Below are 19,631 nucleotides of genomic sequence, written 5' to 3'. Positions count from 1 at the left end.
ACTCATGGGCTGCAGGGATGGGATACAGAGATAAACTAATTTAATACCCACTATTAAATCAAACTATTAAAGTATATTCAACTTATTAGTCATCTAAAAATAATAAATTGCATTTTTCTACCAAAATGTGTAATTACTTTAAATTATTACTTCTAAAAAGTGTTATATTTTCGTCTTTGTTTCTTCTTTGTGCATTGTCTGTGACTTAAAAAAATCAACAACACTCCAGTCTGTAAAACTAACAAACAATGAAAAAAAAACAATGTGTTTTAATTATCCTACAATGTGTTTTATTATAGTTGTTTCCATTTTTTTCTTCTCATTTTTCATCAACATTTGAAAAAAATGAAATAGTGGAACTGGGCGTGGCATTAGCGTTAAGTATTTATAAACGTGTATTTATCAAACAGTGTGGCCACGCCCGTCTGTCCGCGAGCCCCTCCCACTTCAGCTAATGGTCAGCTAAAGCATGTCAGTCACATGACGTGACCCGTGAAGCCAGACAGGTCTGAGTGTGGTCTCTGTGTGATTATTAGATAGGCTGCAGTTTAACAGCACTGATCAGTGTTATTATCAGAATGTTAATAAACTAGGTAGTTTTTAGTGCGTATGATTTTCTGTACATCTGTAGAGTGAGGAGTGGAACAAGAGGACCAGAGAGGAGTTTCTTCAGCTGAGTGATCTAACAGAGTGATCTAACAGAGTGATCTTTGGCCGATCACTCTGAGAGTGCTGACCCCGGGGCTCTGTGATGAGGTGAGGGCTGCGGGATGTCCGTGTGTCCGGCGGCGGCAGCAGCAGCAGTAGTGGAGGAGGCGCTGGCCGGAGGCGGTGCGTGTCTCGCGGGGAGCGGTCAGGCTAAAGCTCTGCTTCTTCTTCCAGACTCTTCTTAACCGGATAGTCCTGAAATCCCTTAATCGTCCCTGAATCAGTTCAGCAGAGCAGCGCGGAGGAGGACACTATGAGGATTTCTGCTCCTCCATCATGTTCCTAAACACTCAGAGTGACCCCGAGGCTGCCGGACAGCAGGAGGGGCTCCTGTCCCCCCAGCCCGCTCACAAACTCAGCCAGAGGATCAAGAAGAAAGTGATCACTGAGGATTATAAGCTCTCAGGGCAGGTGCTTGGAGTTGGCCTCAATGGAAAAGTCTTTGAGATCTTTCAGAGAAACACGGGAGAGAAGTTCGCTCTGAAGGTAAACCTGCAGTCCCACAGCATCCTCCTCCTACCCCTCCCTTTCTCTCCTGGACCAGATCACAAATACACTGTGTAGCTATGGGATTCTGTGTAAACTTATGTAGTTGTTACCAGGAAACACTCAAATACAAGAGCTCTGTAATGAAAAGTTTCACTTGTACAGGTGTAGACACTAGTAAACATATCAGATCTATACATTTAAAAAGTATTTCTTTAACACATTTCATAGAAACCCTGACATAAGTATTAGTTTTGAGTAGGGTTGCAACTAATGATTATTTTGGTATAGTCGACTAATCTGCCGATTATTTTTCCGATTAGTCAACGATTATATCTGCCATGCCCTCCCTCTCTGCTTGCTATGGGTATGGCTCCTGTTTCTAATAGAAACAGCTGAAGTTGGATTTAAATGCCCCTTAAATGTCAAAAACATTGTCTTTTGAATGTAGATATTTAGTGAGTAAAGGTGAAATCTGTTGTGATTGGGCACTTTTGGAGACGCAGGCTGTGTTTTGACGATTAGTCAACAACGAACATTTGGAGTTGACATATTTTCATATTTGTCGATTATATTGACGGATTGTTGCAGCCCTAGATTTGAGTAGTATGTTTTTTATTTTTATTTATTTACACTAAATCTTTGTTACCTATAATTACATAATTATTGTAAAAAAAAAGTACAGGTAAACCAATTTGCAGTTATGTTGTTGTAATTCTGAAAACAGGTCCACAAATTTGCAAATGTGTTTTTATTATTGTTTTCATGCAAATTGAACTCTCTAATTTAGATCTGATTAGTAATGTACAGTAATATATAGTAATATACAATCATAACGTATCATCAGTAATACGTGTAATATATCATTGTGTACAAGTAAAAACTCAAGTGGTAGTGGAAATATGTAATTGTATTTCACAAAAATAGTAACTTTGTTACTTGGTCCTCTAATCCAGAAAATGACACAATTAAAAGACCAAAGGCAGATTCAAATTAAAGCAATAAAACAATCAGGAAGGGCAATTCATGCTTTAAGAACACACTTTTCTGGACGAGCTGAGAGATACGGAACCTAAATGTAACCCTAATGTAAAAGAACATGTGGACTCATATATTACAGTAATACTACCAGATTTGCTTTAAATGGCAAAAATGAACATATAAGGTTTTGGCACAACAGCAACAATAAAACATTATAAGTAGAACATATTTCACAGTTGATATGATTCTGAAACACTGAAGAGAGGATGAAGTTATTGCATTGTAATTGAGGTCAGGGAGGGACTGATGCTGGATTATAAACTCTGACACTCTCAACTCAAAATCCATAAGGTACTGATGAAGCTTCGTTACTCCTGAGGACTCCTAAGTTTAACTGCTCCACAGCTCAATGGTGGGGGATTGTATACACTCTACTAGCCAGCATGTGGCACTGGTACAATGACGTAATGCTCACATGCTGCTGCTTCACAATATTTCATTCTATTGGCATTGTTTTTAATAGAGATTATACAGGCTGTCTGTACATCTAAACACCTGTCTCAGCAACTGGCGTATTTTAAAAAGTTTGGATTAAATTAAAAATGTATCTAGATTTTCAGGTAAAGTACATCTACAGAAGGTTTTCCACCACAGAGGAGAAGAATTTTACTAAATAATCAACATTATAATTTTATTCAAAAAATGTCATCTTTCAAATATGTTAGATTTGAGTTAGCATTTTTTTTTATTCAATGCATATAAAGTAAAAAAAGGTCAGATTTTTGTTATTATCTCAAAAGATTAGAAAAACACTGTGTGTGTATCTGTTATTTCTGTGCTGTGCTTTGTGAGTCACGCACCCTGACTCCACCTACAATGGAGAGCACTGATTTACACACTGCACACTGTCCTCCTTGTTTCAAAATGACAATCAGACCGAACAAGCACTGAATTCGGAGGGCAGTGTGTGTCTGTGTGATGCGTTTAGCTGCTAAGAGCTCTGACTTTGAGTCTGTTTCAGCAGCTCGTTATACTATAAGTCAAAGAGCTTTAATCTGAAGGTCTGTAGTCAGTAGTGTCATGTTTAACCTGGGTTTGCAGTGATAACATCATAACAGCAATCCAGCCCTGCTGAAAAAAAACTGTTTTTATTTGCAGCATATATTGTCCTAAACATAAAGGTCATAGACAATATAATTGTTTTATGCCAACTTTATTCTACTGACAATATAGCTTAGCGTAATATTGCAAATACACCCTTTAAAAGGCAATGGACTTTTAATTATTACAAATAGTGTTGCACAATATACATGGTTTTACTTAACAGAAATTGTGAGAAATTGCAAAAGTAAATATAGTAAATATAACGATAGTTTAAAGATATGTTTTATTTACTTAATTTAGTGAAGTTGCATATCAACTCTAAATTGTCATTTCTACGTGTTGGCAACTTACAGAACCAGTCACAAATTTGGAAACACCTTAAATTCAGTGGCTTTTCATTATTTGAACATTTTCTGCATTGTATATTAATACTAAAGTTAAAAGAGCTATTTGAGTAATGTTCTAATCCATACTCAAAAATACTCTTTACTAACTACTCAACTTAGTAAAGAAAAATGACTTGGTCAGGCAATACAAAACATTTCAAGAACTTAAGTAAGTATTCTCAAGTGCAGTCACAAAGGCCGTCACAAACGTTATGATGAAACTGGCTCTCATCAGGACCGCCCCAGGAAAGGAAGAGCAAGAGTTACCAGTTAACAGCACCCCAGATAAGAGCACCTAAATGTTTCAGAGAGTATTTTGGTTTGTTTAACACTTAAGTTACTACATGATTCCTTGCGGGTTCCTAATAGTCTGGATGACTTCAGTATTAAGAAAAATGAGAAAAAATAAAAACATTAAATGAGAAATTGTGTCCAATTTTTTTTTGGTATATACCTAAAAAAACCCAATTTAGAATGTGAACTAGAATATAAATGTCTTAAATAAATAAAAATGTCCACAATCTGGCTTATTCACATTAATGGGCTTTCCCTGTTAGGAAAATTGTAATAGACTTATGAGTTTGGGGCCATCAAAAAGAATTGTGAGGATTTGCTAGTTAACCGTCTTATTTAGCTTGTTTAACAGCATAGGTTATATTTTGCTTTCTAACCAGCTTTTCAACCAGAACATCCAAGACCAGCTTAGACAATCTTAAAACAGCTACTAACAAAACTGGTCTTTACCTAATGCTAGGTGTGGGCCAGAAGGGTATAAAGCGCCCAGCATTATTGAACTGTGAAGCAATGGAACTGAATTGTTCTCTAGAATGATGGTGCTCCATCCAACAGGCTACATTTTGGATGAGTTGAGGAGTTGGGAATGAGGTGGGGGTGGAGTGGTGATCATTCACCAACCTCACTGACCTAACTAACGGTCTTGTTGCTGAATGAAATCAAATCCTCTTTCTGGATGGAGACCCAATGTTTATTGGTATATAAATTTACAAGAATCTGTTGATAGAGGTACATTTCCCAAAACACAGTTCCTAAAAAAACTGTCCATCCAAAAGTATGACCATAATATTTATGCTAGAGCTGCTATTTGGAAGGAACCTGGATCATTATGATAAACAATAAACATATGAAACTAGTGCAATGGCTGAACATCTCATTATTAGGCTATATTTTGCAACATCCCCAATAATGTAGGTGTCTTTACAGTATCTGTCTGGAATAGAACTGAAGATTTGAAGAGTAGATGTGTATTGAAGACCAGCAGTCCATTGAAAACACTCAGGACATTCTCTTACCTTATAGGGGTGTACAGTAAACACGTTCCTGGAAGGTCAGAGTCAGCATGAAGGACAAAACAACTATGTTTATGGAGGAAATGCCCACTTGCTGACCCCGTTTCATGTTTCCAACACAGGATCTTCTGTGTTTACAACGGCCTATTACGACTGTATGACAGACCGTAACTCAGTTGACCATAAACTGAAGGCCAGGGCGAGTGACATAACACGCAGTATTTCATATACTTCAGCTGCATGATGGTTAGTGTGTTTGTAGCTGAGGGTCAATATCAATATAATATGCCTTTTGTATCAACAATTTTCATACAAACACTGTGTAAGCAAACACCTTCCTAGATTTAATGTGAATAAAAACATCACATTTGGAGAACACTTCACTTTAATTTTTTGTACATTTTATACAGTTTTATTTTCTCTGATGTGAGGTGGGTTTATTGCCATGTCCACAGTGCTCATTGGTTTAGTTCATCAGATATTTTAAGTTTTTTTTTAATAATTTGGGCATTTGAATGATTTATATACCTATTTTTATAAACATATCAAGCTATTTAAAAGTGTCCAACAATTCTGTGTCCACCCTGTCATCTTGGAATAATCACACCTTTAAAATATAAATGACCATTGACATCAGAGTCATCACAGCCTTTTTCAAGGGACGGAAGACAATTGCTGCATGTTCAGCAATTAATCCCATTTATGACATTTAATTTGACTTTGACTTTGACATTGTCTCCATATTTAGCTGAGGTAAAGCTTAAGCTGTCCACCCTGTTGTGGTAAAATATAAAAAAAAAAAATGAATAATTTTAGAAAATTAAAATGTATCTTTTTGACAGATTATCATGAAGGTCATCATGAACTAAAATTCAAAATGTCTGCAACTCAAGGTCAACCACATTTTCATCAAATGCCAGTTTTTACTAAAATTGTCCACCTTTTAGTGTCCACCCTGTCGTGTAGCTTGCCATGACATGCTGGAAGCATGACAGCAAATAAGCAGTAACAATGAAAAGTGATTAAACTGAAAAAATATAATTTTTGTGTAGTCTGAAGTGTTATTAATGTAATAAATAGTCAAAAGATTTTAAATTCTTATGTCATTTTTTGAATGGCACAGTACCAGTATCTTGATAATAACCCTGTTCATAAGAAATACTCCTCTCATTTAATGTTTTTTTCTATATTTTTATTACTTTCTATATTATAGATTAGTATTGAAGACATTAATGCAATAAAGAATGCATATGAAATTATAAAGTAAACTAAAAAGTGTTTTAAAAAGCCAAAATATGTTTCATACTTAAGATTCTTCAAATTAGCCACATTTAGCTTTGATGCTGACTTTTCCCACTTACGGCATCATTCTCTCAATCAGCTTGATGAGGTAAAACCTTGAATGGTACTCCATAGGCTTGTCATGGTAATGACTTTATTTACTTAAAGCACAGTATGTGGTCAAAAACCCAATAATTGTACTTATCAGGAAGAGCTAATTTATGTGAATGAGCTGGTGTATCAACTTTGTTTAAAAATGCTGGTTTTATCATATTTCTACTTTATTTATAGGCTATAGGCCTGTTACATTATCATTTTATCATACAATATAATAATGCAGCCTGGTAGTTTTTGCTGAACTCAATATTGCACATCATGTTGTTCTTGTTTGCAAGGAGAGCCCATTAACATCAATGAGCCAATAAGTCGGCTTTCCTTAACTTTTAAGTTTAATTTATTTATGATTCATTTATTTAGGGTTTTGTTTGTTATTTTAAATACAATGTCTGAATATTCTTAGGGATTAACAGTTTGTTGCTCTTTGAAATAATGTAAATGATTCACTATGCTATAACATTATTAAAACAGTGATTTAAAATAGCCTTAAAATTATTTACAAGCCAATATATCGTCCACTAGGGCTGCAGCTATCGATTATTTTAGTAATCGAGTACTCTACTGAAAAATCATTCGATTAATCGAGTAATCGGATAAAACATATTTGTTTGCTTAAAGAGTAATTAAAAATACACAAGAGAAAACAAGACATTTCATTCATAATAATGAATGAGAAATTAATATAACTTATCCTTTTTTAGATAAGTTATATTTTTAAATTCACAACATACATTTCCAAAACTGCAAACACAAATAGAAATAAATAAGGGAATAATAATAATAATAGTTTAATAATTAGTACTTTAATAAATTAAGTTAAATTATTTTCAACAAGGGTTTCTTGTAAGTATCAAAATTATAGGGAATTAATCAATAAAAAGGCATAAACATTTGCATTATGTTGTGCATCTTAGCTTCTGAACAGCTCTGAAAATGCTGCTGTCGTCCACACAAAATTTTTTATCGTTACAGATCTAGTTCTACAACTGCCTTAATGGAGTTCTAGAGGAGCTGAGCACTTGTTAACCCTTGTGTGGTGTTCGGGTCTGTGGGACCCGTTTTCATTTTTCATCAAATGATACTAAAATAATATTTTTTCTAACTCAAACTCATTGGCATTGGCTCATTTTTTGTGAAAAACATATATCAAAACACATTTTCGATAAACACACACTGTACACCCCCCCCCCACACACACATTTATATTACATACAGTATGTTTGGCCAAGGGCTAATAAACATTGCTTCATTTGTAAATTTGAAACTAAACAAATTTTCTACTCATATCTTGAGTTTGATTCATTTTCTTTTACATTTTATTAAAAAACTAATAAAAAAAAAGAGTAGCACTTTTTGAAAGAAATGTAACATAAGAAAGGTAAAGGGCAAATATTAACCATGTAATCTGTTTATATTGCTTGCAGTTTAGGTGAAGCAAGCATGTGTAAAGCATTTTAATGTAAAATTGCTTAATTTTGCTGAATTAAATACAAGTAACAAAGTAAACGAGTAACAAAAATATGAACACCACACAAGGGTTAAATAAACAACTTTTTAACTGGTACTGTACTTTGTGGAGGATTTCATGATATTTTTGGTGACCTCACAAGCCTTGTATTTCATCCTATTTAGTCTTTTAGTATTTTTAAATAAAAAAAAAAAACTAGTTTGTGTGTTTTTGGGAGCACTTCTGATCTCTAATCATAAGTACACTGACACATACAGTGTAATATCATTCGTCTGTGTGTCCCCAGAGATAAGGTCGTGTTTCATTTTTCTGCCTATTTGAGATATGGATGTGGTTTTTCCAGCAGGAGGTATGGTGTAGTTTTTCATCATGCAGTCAGAATATCGACCCGTCCTGCTCGCTTAGCTTTTGAGTTCAATGACAGAAAACAGCACCACCACATCTTCCAGCTCAGCAGAGATTCAGGCCCATCAGCGCTGAATGTTTCAGTAGCGAGTGAATCTCTGCTGCTGACTCTCAGGAACTGGATCGCATAACAAACGACCCCGTCTGAATGGGCAAGAGAGGAAGCTGTGGCTGATTCGTTTATGCAGGAAGCTTTGAATGGCTTTAAAAGGCAGTGGCTCTGGCTCAGGCACCAGGCTGACTGTCTGCCTCCTGTACATCCCTGACAGTTACAGGAGGGGGATGACTGTTATCCTCTTAACTCACCATCCACTTAAACAACTTACACACCAGTGAGTAGAAGGGAAGCCTCCACTAGTCTTAACATCTAAATAAAGAACCTTTACTACTACAATAGTTTATCTAATCTCTTCACACAAACACAATCACAAATACACTCCTATAACCTTGTTAAAGCACATACTTTAGGATACATTATTCAATGTGTAATAAATAAAAATGATAAATTTGCACTAAAACAAACATTTTGGAACTGATATTGAATAATATGTCTGAAGGCCATTTTCACACTTTTATATTACATAATAAATGTTATGGCCTATTTGTATTTCATTTGGAACAATTGGAATCCCACAAATTGAAAAAATATTTATAATTGAAAATAGTTTTAATATCCTGGCAGATAAAAAAAACACAGCAAAACACTTTTACCTCATCTGTGCTATTCTAATCATACATTTACTTCAGCAGTGCAAATCCAGATGTCAGTTTACCTCAGAACTTCTATTCTAAGGATAAGTTAGCTAATGCTAGCTAGAACAGCTAATGTTATTATCCAAGCCCCAGCTCGTGTCTTTCAAATGGAAACAGGCAATGTGTAAAAGTAAAGTAAATGGATTCCAAGCAAGATTAATGATGATTAATGCCCTATTTTATTTAATTTGTATGAGTAAAGTGTAAAAATGAACTTAACCCTGTTGTTCTCTCCCTCATTTCTTAGAAGACCAGTCACAGTCATTGGAGATTTGCACTGAAACACATTTTGGAAATGATACTGAAAAATATGGCTAAAGGCCATTATTCACAAGTTTTAAGCCATTTTCACACTTTTTATACCACTAAATAAATTAAGTAGCCTAAATGTATTAAGTTTGGAAAAATTACAATACCACAAGTCATGTCATTCTCCCTTTTTTTTTTATTTAATTTGGCTGAAAATGGCAATTTTTGCTGTTTGGTCTGTCAAATATTTTCAGTTGGCAAATATTCTGTGCATTCTTACTAGAAATGTAACATTTATATGTGGATGGATGGTCACACTTTCACATTTTTTAGTTTATATTAGCTACATACACTTGTTACTAAATGTTTATACGAGGTAATGTGTAACACAGCATGCCAGGCCTCTGTGCATGGAGTTGTAGAGGTTCCTAATGGTGTTCTGCAATAATATATCAAATGCATCTTGAATATTCCTGCAGATTTTATGGTAAATTCAGTTGGGGATTGGTCTGGCGATGCAACCTTTACTTCTGTTTGTGTAGCTCAATAAATAATGCCGATATCAGTCTACATTTTTTATCATTATTGTTTCTGGTAACCTTTTGCTAATTGTTTCTTCTATCTGAACAGCATTGCAGTCCAACACTTCCTTCTGGGTGTAACTGTTTTTTGGGCAATAAGTACAATCGTATTGTTTTTGTTAATTTAATTGTTTTCAATACAGTTTCATTAAGACAGATGAATTATTAATTATTAATATTTATACATGTACTGAAAAAGATATATAGGCATTCTTGCTACTTTGGAGACTAAACAGACTGTAACTTTTCACACAAAAAATCAAGCTGGATAGCTTGTTCTGTGCCAGGTCTGACTTTCACCTTTACCTTCAACAACCTTCTCAGTGATGTAATTCCCCTCTCCTTAACTGTCCTACAGCTAAGATAAGAACTGCTCCAAGCTCGTGTATTTTTAGTCAGTGGGAATTGTATTATGGTGATCTATTTGGGATCACTAAAAGGCTTTTTGAAGATACTGCAGCAGGATTTCATGGTAAACAAATATTTCACGGACAATCAGTAAAATTACATTTGGACTTGAAAGTAAAACTGCATTGCTATTGACTGCTTTTAACATCAAATATAACTTTAGACATCAAAGATGCAATCTTGTTAATGCAGAACTTGAATCGTTAAAGATATTTTTAAATTTGTATGTATTCCAGCAATGATAATAATTATAATATTTCACATAGCACATTTCATTAAAAAAATATATCATTTGAATGTTTAGAAACATTGCTATACTAATACTGTACCTCTGGATTACAGCTTGAACTAAATGACAGTTTTATGGTTTACCATTTTTACACTTTATAAACTTGAGATGAAATGTAGAAACAAATTGCGTTTTTTTTTTCTTCTTTTTTTAATAAAACCCTTTCAATTTTTCTCATGTTAAAGATAAACTCTGGATACATTTTATGTTTTTTATTTTACATGTTCTTCTAACACCAGTCATCATAGTATTTTGTGATCAGTTTAGCAGTTTAGCCTGTATGTCTGCGGGACAGTAAACAAGGACACACAGTGTCACTGATGCAAAGCACCAAAACTGTCTGACTACTTTTCTTAAAGGTCATCCAAACATAAATTTGTCAGGTACATCCAAATCTTACAGTGTGAGTAAATTCTAAAAATATATATATTATTACGGACATTTGACTAAAATATGGAACTGTATAAGGTACTATATACATATATCAAGCTGATAAATTACAGTTTTACTGTTACAAAACTGTTTTTTGCACCTCCAGGAGTCTGAAATTCAGTTCTGCTGTGTTTAAAGCAGTGGGCAGTGTACTTTCAAATGCTAATGATTCCACTGTTAGCTTCAATTAAATCTTAATCAGAAAAGCTATTACTGTGTTCAAGCCTGCCTGCTTTTCATTAACTCCCACTTTTGAATGTAAACATGTTAAGAGGGTGAGAATCTCTGATTTTGAGGGTGGGTTATTTTCATTAACACTGTTAAAACCTTTAGTTTTCAATACTGGTTAATATTATCAGCCAACAAGTACATTAGCCAGAATGTTTTAATAATGTAAAATTGCTTTCCAGATGTTGAAGGACAATCCGAAAGCTCGTAGGGAGGCGGAGCTTCACTGTAGGGCGTCTGTGTGTCCCCAGATTGTGCGCATCGCTGACGTCTTCGATAACTTCTACCAGGGGAAGAAGTGTCTTCTTCTCGTCATGGAATGGTAGGACTATATTTACTGCTACTGTTTTTTCTATACATTCTATATTAATACTGATATTACTGTAGCTTTACTACACATACAGTTCTGATTAACCATTGCCCAAACATTATAGCTCCCTGATATACAGTCATATGAAAAAGTTTGGGCACCCCTATTAATCTTAATCATTTTTAGTTCTAAATATTTGGGTTTCAGTTTGATATATCTAATAACTGATGGACACGGTAATATTTCAGGATTGAAATGAGGTTTATTGTACCAACAGAAAATGTGCAATATGCATTAAACCAAAAATTGACCGGTGCAAAAGTATGGGCTCCCTTATCATTTTATTGATTTGAATACTCCTAACTACTTTTTACTGATTTACTGAAGCACAAAATTGGTTTGGTAACCTCATTGAGCTTTGAACTTCATAGCCAGGTGTATCCAATCATGAGAAAAGGTATTTAAGGTGGCCAATTGCAAGTTGTTCTCCTATTTGAATCTCCTCTGAAGAGTGGCATCATGGGCTCATCAAAACAACTCTCAAATGATCTAAAAACAAAGATTGTTCAACATAGTTGTTCAGGGGAAGGATACAAAAAGTTGTCTCAGAGATTTAACCTGTCAGTTTCCACTGTGAGGAACATAGTAAGGAAATGGAAGACCACAGGGACAGTTCTTGTGAAGCCCAGAAGTGGCAGGCCAAGAAAAATATCAGAAAGGCAGAGAAAAAGAATGGTGAGAACAGTCAAGAACAATCCACAGACCACCTCCAAAGAGCTGGGCCCAGTCCCATTTCTCATGTGTACCTATACACCTTTTTTTGAGTGGAAACCAAGAAGAAGAGGTTAAAATTTACCCGTCGTAAGAAATGGAAAAACCCTTCAAGAACCCAATACGTCATCAAAATAAATAAATAATTAAGATCTTTACTTCATAAGCAGGCTAATAGCAGTTCTCTGAAGGTGACCATGCCATTCTCCCAGTTAACAGAGAGCATTATAAGAATATTTAGCAATGTTATTAAATGTTTACAGGAAGGTTAGCCTATAATGTTTCAGAAGGAACAGGTGACATATATAATGGTGACATAATATAATAATGGTTTCCAAACAAAATTATTAGAATGTTTCACACAAAACATTTCCAACTAAACAAATACTAACACTTAAAATAACATTTCCAAAAATAAAAATGTAAAGATTGCCACAAGTAAAGTTTCAGAATGTTTAAAAAGTTAATTTAACCCCCGTTATGTTCATTTGTCAGGAACAGCACGGGTGTTCCAGGGTCATTTTGAACCGGTTCATGTTTAATTATCCAAAAGATGTCTAAAACCAAAAAAAATTCTTACAAGCAGTGTAAATATTTAATTACTAACTCCATTGCTAATTGTTCTATCAATATTTAGTGCAATGGTGTTCCTTACCTCTAACAGGTAATGCTTCAATTAGGATAATTCACTTGTTTTTCATAAAAAAAATACATGTTCAAACTTTTTTAATGTTTCATTACTTTATTACTTTTGAAAGACCAACATATAAAACAATAGTTTTACATAACATTGAAACATATAATTGCAATGTTGTTTTAGTTTTGTTTTTGTAAGGGGTGGTTGCAAATATGTGAGATTAACCATTTTCATATTATATGTTGATTACACTAATTAAGGCAAGCAGAAGAAGTTTAGAAGAACATAACAGGAGGTTTAAAATATAACTGTAATGTTCAGAAAAAGTTCTACTAACCCAAAATTTAGAGCTAGGCTGTTGCAATATGGATCTGAATGGATCTATTTGCTAGTTTCTATTTTGATTTTTTCCATTCCATCTTAAATCATGCAGGAGCATTAGGTGACCGAATAAAATTGTTATATTATTTAAGATTTAATTTGGCCATATTGTTAATGCTTTTCCCCTTTATGGATTATTATATGTTGAGTTTATCACCATGTGTTTATTTTTCTCTCATCTGTACTCAGCATGGACGGAGGTGAACTATTCAGACGTATTCAGGCACGGCGTGAGCAGGCTTTCACTGAGAGAGGTACTGAGAAAAACACGCTGCAAGCTCCTTATTCAATTATTCATTTTTAGGCTTACTTTTGTTTATTAAAAATAGAGTTGTTTTTAATTCATTCTTCTCTCTGTCTCCTGTCTGTGCAGAGGCCTCGGCTATTATGAAGAACATAGGAGAAGCCATTGAGTTTCTACATTCCATTAACATAGCACACAGAGACGTTAAGGTAAGCAGCATCATTGCGGAACCTCCTAAACATCAGGATTATTATCTGCCAATTAATTAATAGCAGCTCTTAGTTTCTGCACATAGTGGGAGATTTTTTTACTGGAGGGCTGAATGATCCTGAGCATGGATGGATGGATGGATGGATGGATGGATGGATAGGTGTTGGGTGAGCCTGGTTGCTGGCATGCTAACCTGTTCCATGTTAGCATCATGAGACCTATGTTCACAAGCTAACGCTGTGGTATAAATGTTGGGTAAGCCTGAATGCTAGCATGCTAACACTATGAATAACAATGTGGAACAAGCCTTGTCTTTAACTAGGCTGATGCTAACGCCATGGTAGTGATGTTGGATAAGCCAGGTCACCAGCATGCTAATACTACAGTGATAATTTTGGCTGTGCACATTTGCTGGCATGCTAACTACATGTTAGCAATGAGAGACATGCCTAGATATCAGTGTGCTATCACTGCGGTTGTGATGTTGGATGAGCCCGGTCATTTGCATGCTAACTTTGCGTTAGCGATGTCAGACAGGCCTAGGCGCCAGTTTGCTATGGCTGTGGTAGCTTTGTTGGATGCTAATGCTCCTTCAGCCTAGTCATCAGCATGTTAAAGTCACAGTAGCGATGTTGGATAAGCTCAGTCACCGCCATGTTAGTGGTGCTTTAGTGATGTGAAACAAGCCTGGTCTGCATCATGCTAACAATATGTTAGCGATGTGGGACAAGCTTAGACCCCATGTGCTATCTCTGGTAGAGATGCTTGATGACCATGGTCACTGGCATGCTAACGGTATGTTGTCAGTATGGGACAAGACTTGTTGCCAGCGTGCTAACACTGTGGTAGAGATGCTGGATAAGCCTAGTTGCCAGCAGGCTAATGGTGAGTTAGTGATGTGGGACAAGTCCTGTTGCCAGCATGCTAAAATAGTGTTAGTGATGCTGGTGCTGAAAACTCCCAGTCCTGATGTCCTGATTTAGCAACATAGCAAATGGAAAAAGAAAAACTGTAACCGGGCCAATGGGTCCACAATATTTGGCACCACAGTGGAAAAGAACAAATTTTCCATTTTATCAGCTACACTTACAATATAGGAGCTCAGATTTCGGACAATCTTACATGTTACCTGTGTGAACGTAGCCTTTATCTACTGCATATAGGTTTAAATCAATTACAGACCTTTAATTAATGGTTAAAGATGTTTAAATATGGTGTAGTCATTGTGGACTTTTTAACTGCCTCCAAACTGGTGGAATTATCCTTTAAAAAACCTAGAGGTCAAAAATAAAATAAAATCCCCCAAACTCAGTCTGCATTCTTTATGCAGTGTTGGAGTCAGCAGTAAATCAGTGTGCGTGATTAAGTAGCACTCTAAGTACAGTATAGGCAGAAACAAAGACAAGATCACACAGATGTCTAACCCTCTAACAGACTATCAATCAGTGACAGCTAAGAACTCTTCTGAAAAATGGATCTGAGGCCCTTGAGGCTCTAAAGAAATCTCTCAGCAGTGGAAAGTCTCTGCAGGCGTCCCAAGCCAAGCAATTTTTCAAAGTTCTTCCATTATGTTGTCTATCTGTCAGCCGGAGAATCTGCTCTATACATCATCACATCCTGACGCTCAACTCAAGCTCACAGACTTCGGATTCGCCAAAGAGACCACAACCCAGAGCTGCCTGGCCACGCCCTGCTACACCCCCTACTATGTGGGTAAGGAATGGTCATATCCGTCATGGCACCTCTCAAAATGTCAGGCTTCAGTTGTCACGTTTGGGGATTTCAGCACTTCATTTATTTTCTGTCTGTTCTAGCCCCTGAGGTTCTCGGTCCTGAAAAATATGACAAGTCATGTGACATGTGGTCACTGGGCGTCATCATGTACATACTGTAAGTGATTTTCTTGATTGTATTTAATGATAAGAGCGTTAGTGAGGTCAGGATGTTGCATGATCAACACCCAACTCCACCATCTTCCATATCTCCCTAATTAAAGCTTAGATTCTCTGCTCGAACCCGATCCAAGGCCAGGTCGAGCTCTGTTTTTAATGCTATTTTTAATTTATATTAAGCTACTGTGTTTTGAATAAAATGTTGCACGAGTCAGAATATTATAATCACGCTTGTCCATGCATAGCCTTGTTGCTGTTTTATGTGTTTTGCTCTAAGGCACTATATGTTTAATATATTTTTTATATAAGTATTTTATATTCTTTTTTTTTTCCATTTTCTTCCAAATTTTGCACAACCAATTACTCAACCCAATCATTAGGACTCTCCCTATCACTAGTGATGCCCCAACACACCAGGAGGGTGAAGACCTACACATGCTTCCTCTGATACATGTGAAGCCAGCCACCGCTTCTTTTTGAACTGCTGCTGATGCAGCATTGTCGAGCAGCATCATAGCGTGCTTGGAGGAAAGCGCAGTGGCTCAGTTCTGATACATTAGCTCACAGACGCCCTGTGCTGCAGACATCACCCTAGGAGTGATGTTGGGAGAGACCCGGAGGGAGCAGGGACAATTTTGCTCCCTCTGAGCGCCGACAGTTTGATGGCAGAGCTGCATGAGCTGGGGTTCGAACCTGCTTTATATTTTATATTCTTAAACATTGTTAATTATATTAGAGTAGACGGGGAGATCGGTTCTTAATAAATATTTTTCTTAAATAATAGGTCTCTGCTTCTTCAGTGTTGCAGTGTTAATTAACATCATTCTGAATGGATTTCGCTCATTCAAACAGCCTGAATATGTTTTTAAAAAGCTCAGTATTAACTCTTTACTTACTAAGAAATGTCTTGTTTAATTTGGGGTGGGTCGGGTCAGGCTCGGGCAGAATGTGCACGGGGTGGATTTTTTTGGGCCTGATCTAAGCTCTATCCCTAGCTCATTCCAAAAGTACTGCATGGCGCATCATTATTCCAATGAACACATATCCTGGGCTCCACAGATCAATGTAGGGCGGGTGCTTTATACACCTTTATCCAACCCCTGGCATTAGACATAGTGACTCTCTACAGGGACTCGAAAAGCTAAAGTGCAATTTTAATCGTTTGAATTCATTTATTAGAAGGGGTGTCCAAAAACATTTGGACATACTGTGTAAGTGTATATTGGTACTTGTTTATTGCTGTAATGGACTAGCTAAACACACTTAAAGAAGAACATTAATCATCAATTCTGTTCCATCAGCTAACAGACATCTGCACTGGCCAGCATCATGCTAATGGAGGAGAGAGAGGCCATCACACCCTCCCTGAAATACTGACACTAACTTTCCTCTCTGAGACTGTTGTCCACGAATAGCTATGGCATCTCCCAATGACAGGCCAACATTTAATCAACTCAAAAGCCAGAAATCCAGCCCTGCTCATGTTATAGACATTTGTCTTCCCCACACGACTAAAAAATCATTTAAACATGAATTAGGCAAAAACTGCTTATGCTTGCTCTTCTGCGTTTTAATCGAGTATGAGAAGAGGACATGGCGGGCTGTGGGCTTTCCTTATAGATGATATATAGTATGATTATCCAGCTCTGAATGTGAGCTGACAACAGTGATTAAATTCTTCTCCATTCTGTTATTCATGTTAATGTCGCTAAATAAAGCCCCACCCAAGACCCTCTCCTATTAACTTATACATAGAGCTAGGACATTAATTAAATCTGTTGTCAATGTTTTAAAAAGAAACATTTTTCAATGCAACCTAAATCACATAGATACTTATTTAGATTCTCTCTCGGTAACAAAAATTCTCTACTTTCTGTAGATTGTGTGGATATCCACCCTTTTACTCAAACCACGGCGTGACGCTGTCCCCCGGAATGAAGAAACGGATACGGAACGGCCAGTACGAGTTCCCCAACCCTGAATGGTCAGACGTGTCAGAAGAAGGTAAGTTGACCTTGATCAAAGGCTAATTATTAGCAGGGGAGGACTAATGCAACTTTTACTGTAGATTCTGATTGAAGCATTAATAGTACAAGCCTTAGTAATCCCAGTTAAAACATGTCTATTTGTTTTTTAGCAAAGCAGCTGATTCGCCAACTACTGAAAACTGACCCTACAGAGAGAATGACCATCACCGAGTTCATGCGCCATCCCTGGATCAATGTGAGTCTCCTTAAAGCCTTTATGACTGCACATATCCTCTGCACATTTAAAATAGTTATAGGCAAGTTATAGGGTCGATGATTTGCAGTGGCAGGGCTTAGTAATAAGCAGGCAGGGTGAAATATAGCCAATCATATCTTTTCTGCTTTGTACTTTGCATTTTTTGTTTATATAAATTCTAGAATTGAAATATTGTTTGGATATTTCCTGCCGCTTCTGTTCTGTCCTCTTTACTGCTGTAACATTCCAGCTGTGGGATTAATAAAGGATTATCTTATCTTAATTTACTTAAATTAATGCTTCAAATTGTTACGTAAACAAGTTTAAACCGATGGATGTCTCTTCAGCCAGAAAACAAATCTGCGCGATGGGCTGGGGCGGGCAGTTTTCGGCAGAAGGTGGGGTCAAACTTGGTGGTGTAATTAACTTTTATTAAAAAAATAATAATGCATTACTGATTCCAAATGAATCACGTTGACAGTCCTAATTTTAATTAATAATACATTAAATGGTGAGTGGACCATTCCTGCTTTGCTACCAGATTTTCTCCTAGTAATATTACAACTGACAAACTACTGTATTACACAAATATGCCTAAGCGGATCCTCCCAATTTTCATAGCAAGGCTCCATCCTGCTTTCTCACACGAGGTTCACTGTATGCAAACATTAACAACCTCTCTTTCTGTGTAACTGCAGCGATCAATGAATGTACCTCAGACTGCTCTCCACACCAGTCAGGTCCTGGCAGAAGAAAGCCATGTCTGGGAGGAAGTCAAGGTTAGTACCATCCTATAGGGACTGTAAGTCTGTCTGCAGCTCTCTATATAAAGAGTTTGCATGAAAATGATCTTCAGGGGGTTGATTTTGCTATTATTTTTGATATGTTATTATTTTGTTTCTGTTGGCGTCTACAGGAAGAGATGACCAATGCCTTGGCCACAATGAGAGTGGACTACGAGCAAGTCAAAATCAAGACCATCGAGGACTCGTCCAATCCACTTCTTATGAAGAGAAGGAAGAAATTAGCTAATGCACCACCAGAATCACCAGGGCTATAAAAAAACCAAACCACACAAATACCAGCAACACACACACACAAACACACATTCACACATACGCGTACAGGTTCAGGTCACAAGGGGCTCTTGCATATCTTTAGACTGCACCAAGTACCAGAGCTCACCTTGATCCACAGTCATCATGACTGGACTCAGACTGCAGAGGCCGCAGTTTTGCCTTTTGATTTGTATATTCCAGAGTGCACCAAAGACCAACACAACACAGGGAATTCTCACCTCAAATTTTTAATGATGTGTTTAGCTTTTGTTCTCTTTTAATAAATAAAAAAGAATTGGTTTGTCAGTATGTTGTTTATTGTGTCACTGTTGGCTTGCTTCTGACTATTGTAGGTGGAGTAGAATAGATTAACACTATTAACGGCGGCCCTTTGTCTTTCTCATAACTATTTATAATTACTGTTATAATGAATTTCATTTTAAAGGCCCACAATATAACTATGTGGGACTCCATAAGAAATGCTAAACCAAATAGTTAAGGGGTTAAAATGGCCATGTATGTGAGTTCAATGTAGTATTTAAACACTGTTTAACATAAACATGAAATTGTTTTCTGATGTCACAAGCACCATTTTTATTGAATTAGATTAGATTGGATTAGATTAGATTAAATAGCATGAACCAGTGGAATCTAGTTAGTGACTAAACAGAAGTGTTAAGTAGTAAACATAAAATTATGTGCAAATAAACATCCTAAGGTAG

General features: G+C 36.3%; 1 protein-coding gene across 1 annotated transcript; it reads left to right on the top strand.

The window, feature by feature from the left end:
- The first annotated feature begins 481 nt into the window (after positions 1–481).
- Positions 482–19,215, top strand: mapkapk2b (MAPK activated protein kinase 2b). Its single transcript, XM_022670672.2, has 10 exons — positions 482–1,194; positions 11,366–11,505; positions 13,472–13,536; positions 13,656–13,735; positions 15,323–15,449; positions 15,551–15,626; positions 17,508–17,632; positions 17,766–17,851; positions 18,550–18,630; positions 18,768–19,215. Exons 1-10 carry the CDS (start codon positions 985–987, stop codon positions 18,909–18,911), a joined length of 1,134 nt encoding a protein of 377 aa, XP_022526393.2. The 5' UTR covers positions 482–984; the 3' UTR covers positions 18,912–19,215.
- Positions 19,216–19,631: the final 416 nt, after the last annotated feature.

The sequence above is a fragment of the Astyanax mexicanus genome, chromosome 12 (assembly GCF_023375975.1).
Source record: "Astyanax mexicanus isolate ESR-SI-001 chromosome 12, AstMex3_surface, whole genome shotgun sequence".
Classification (NCBI taxonomy): Eukaryota; Metazoa; Chordata; class Actinopteri; order Characiformes; family Acestrorhamphidae; genus Astyanax; species Astyanax mexicanus.
This window is presented reverse-complemented; position numbering and strand designations above follow the sequence as displayed.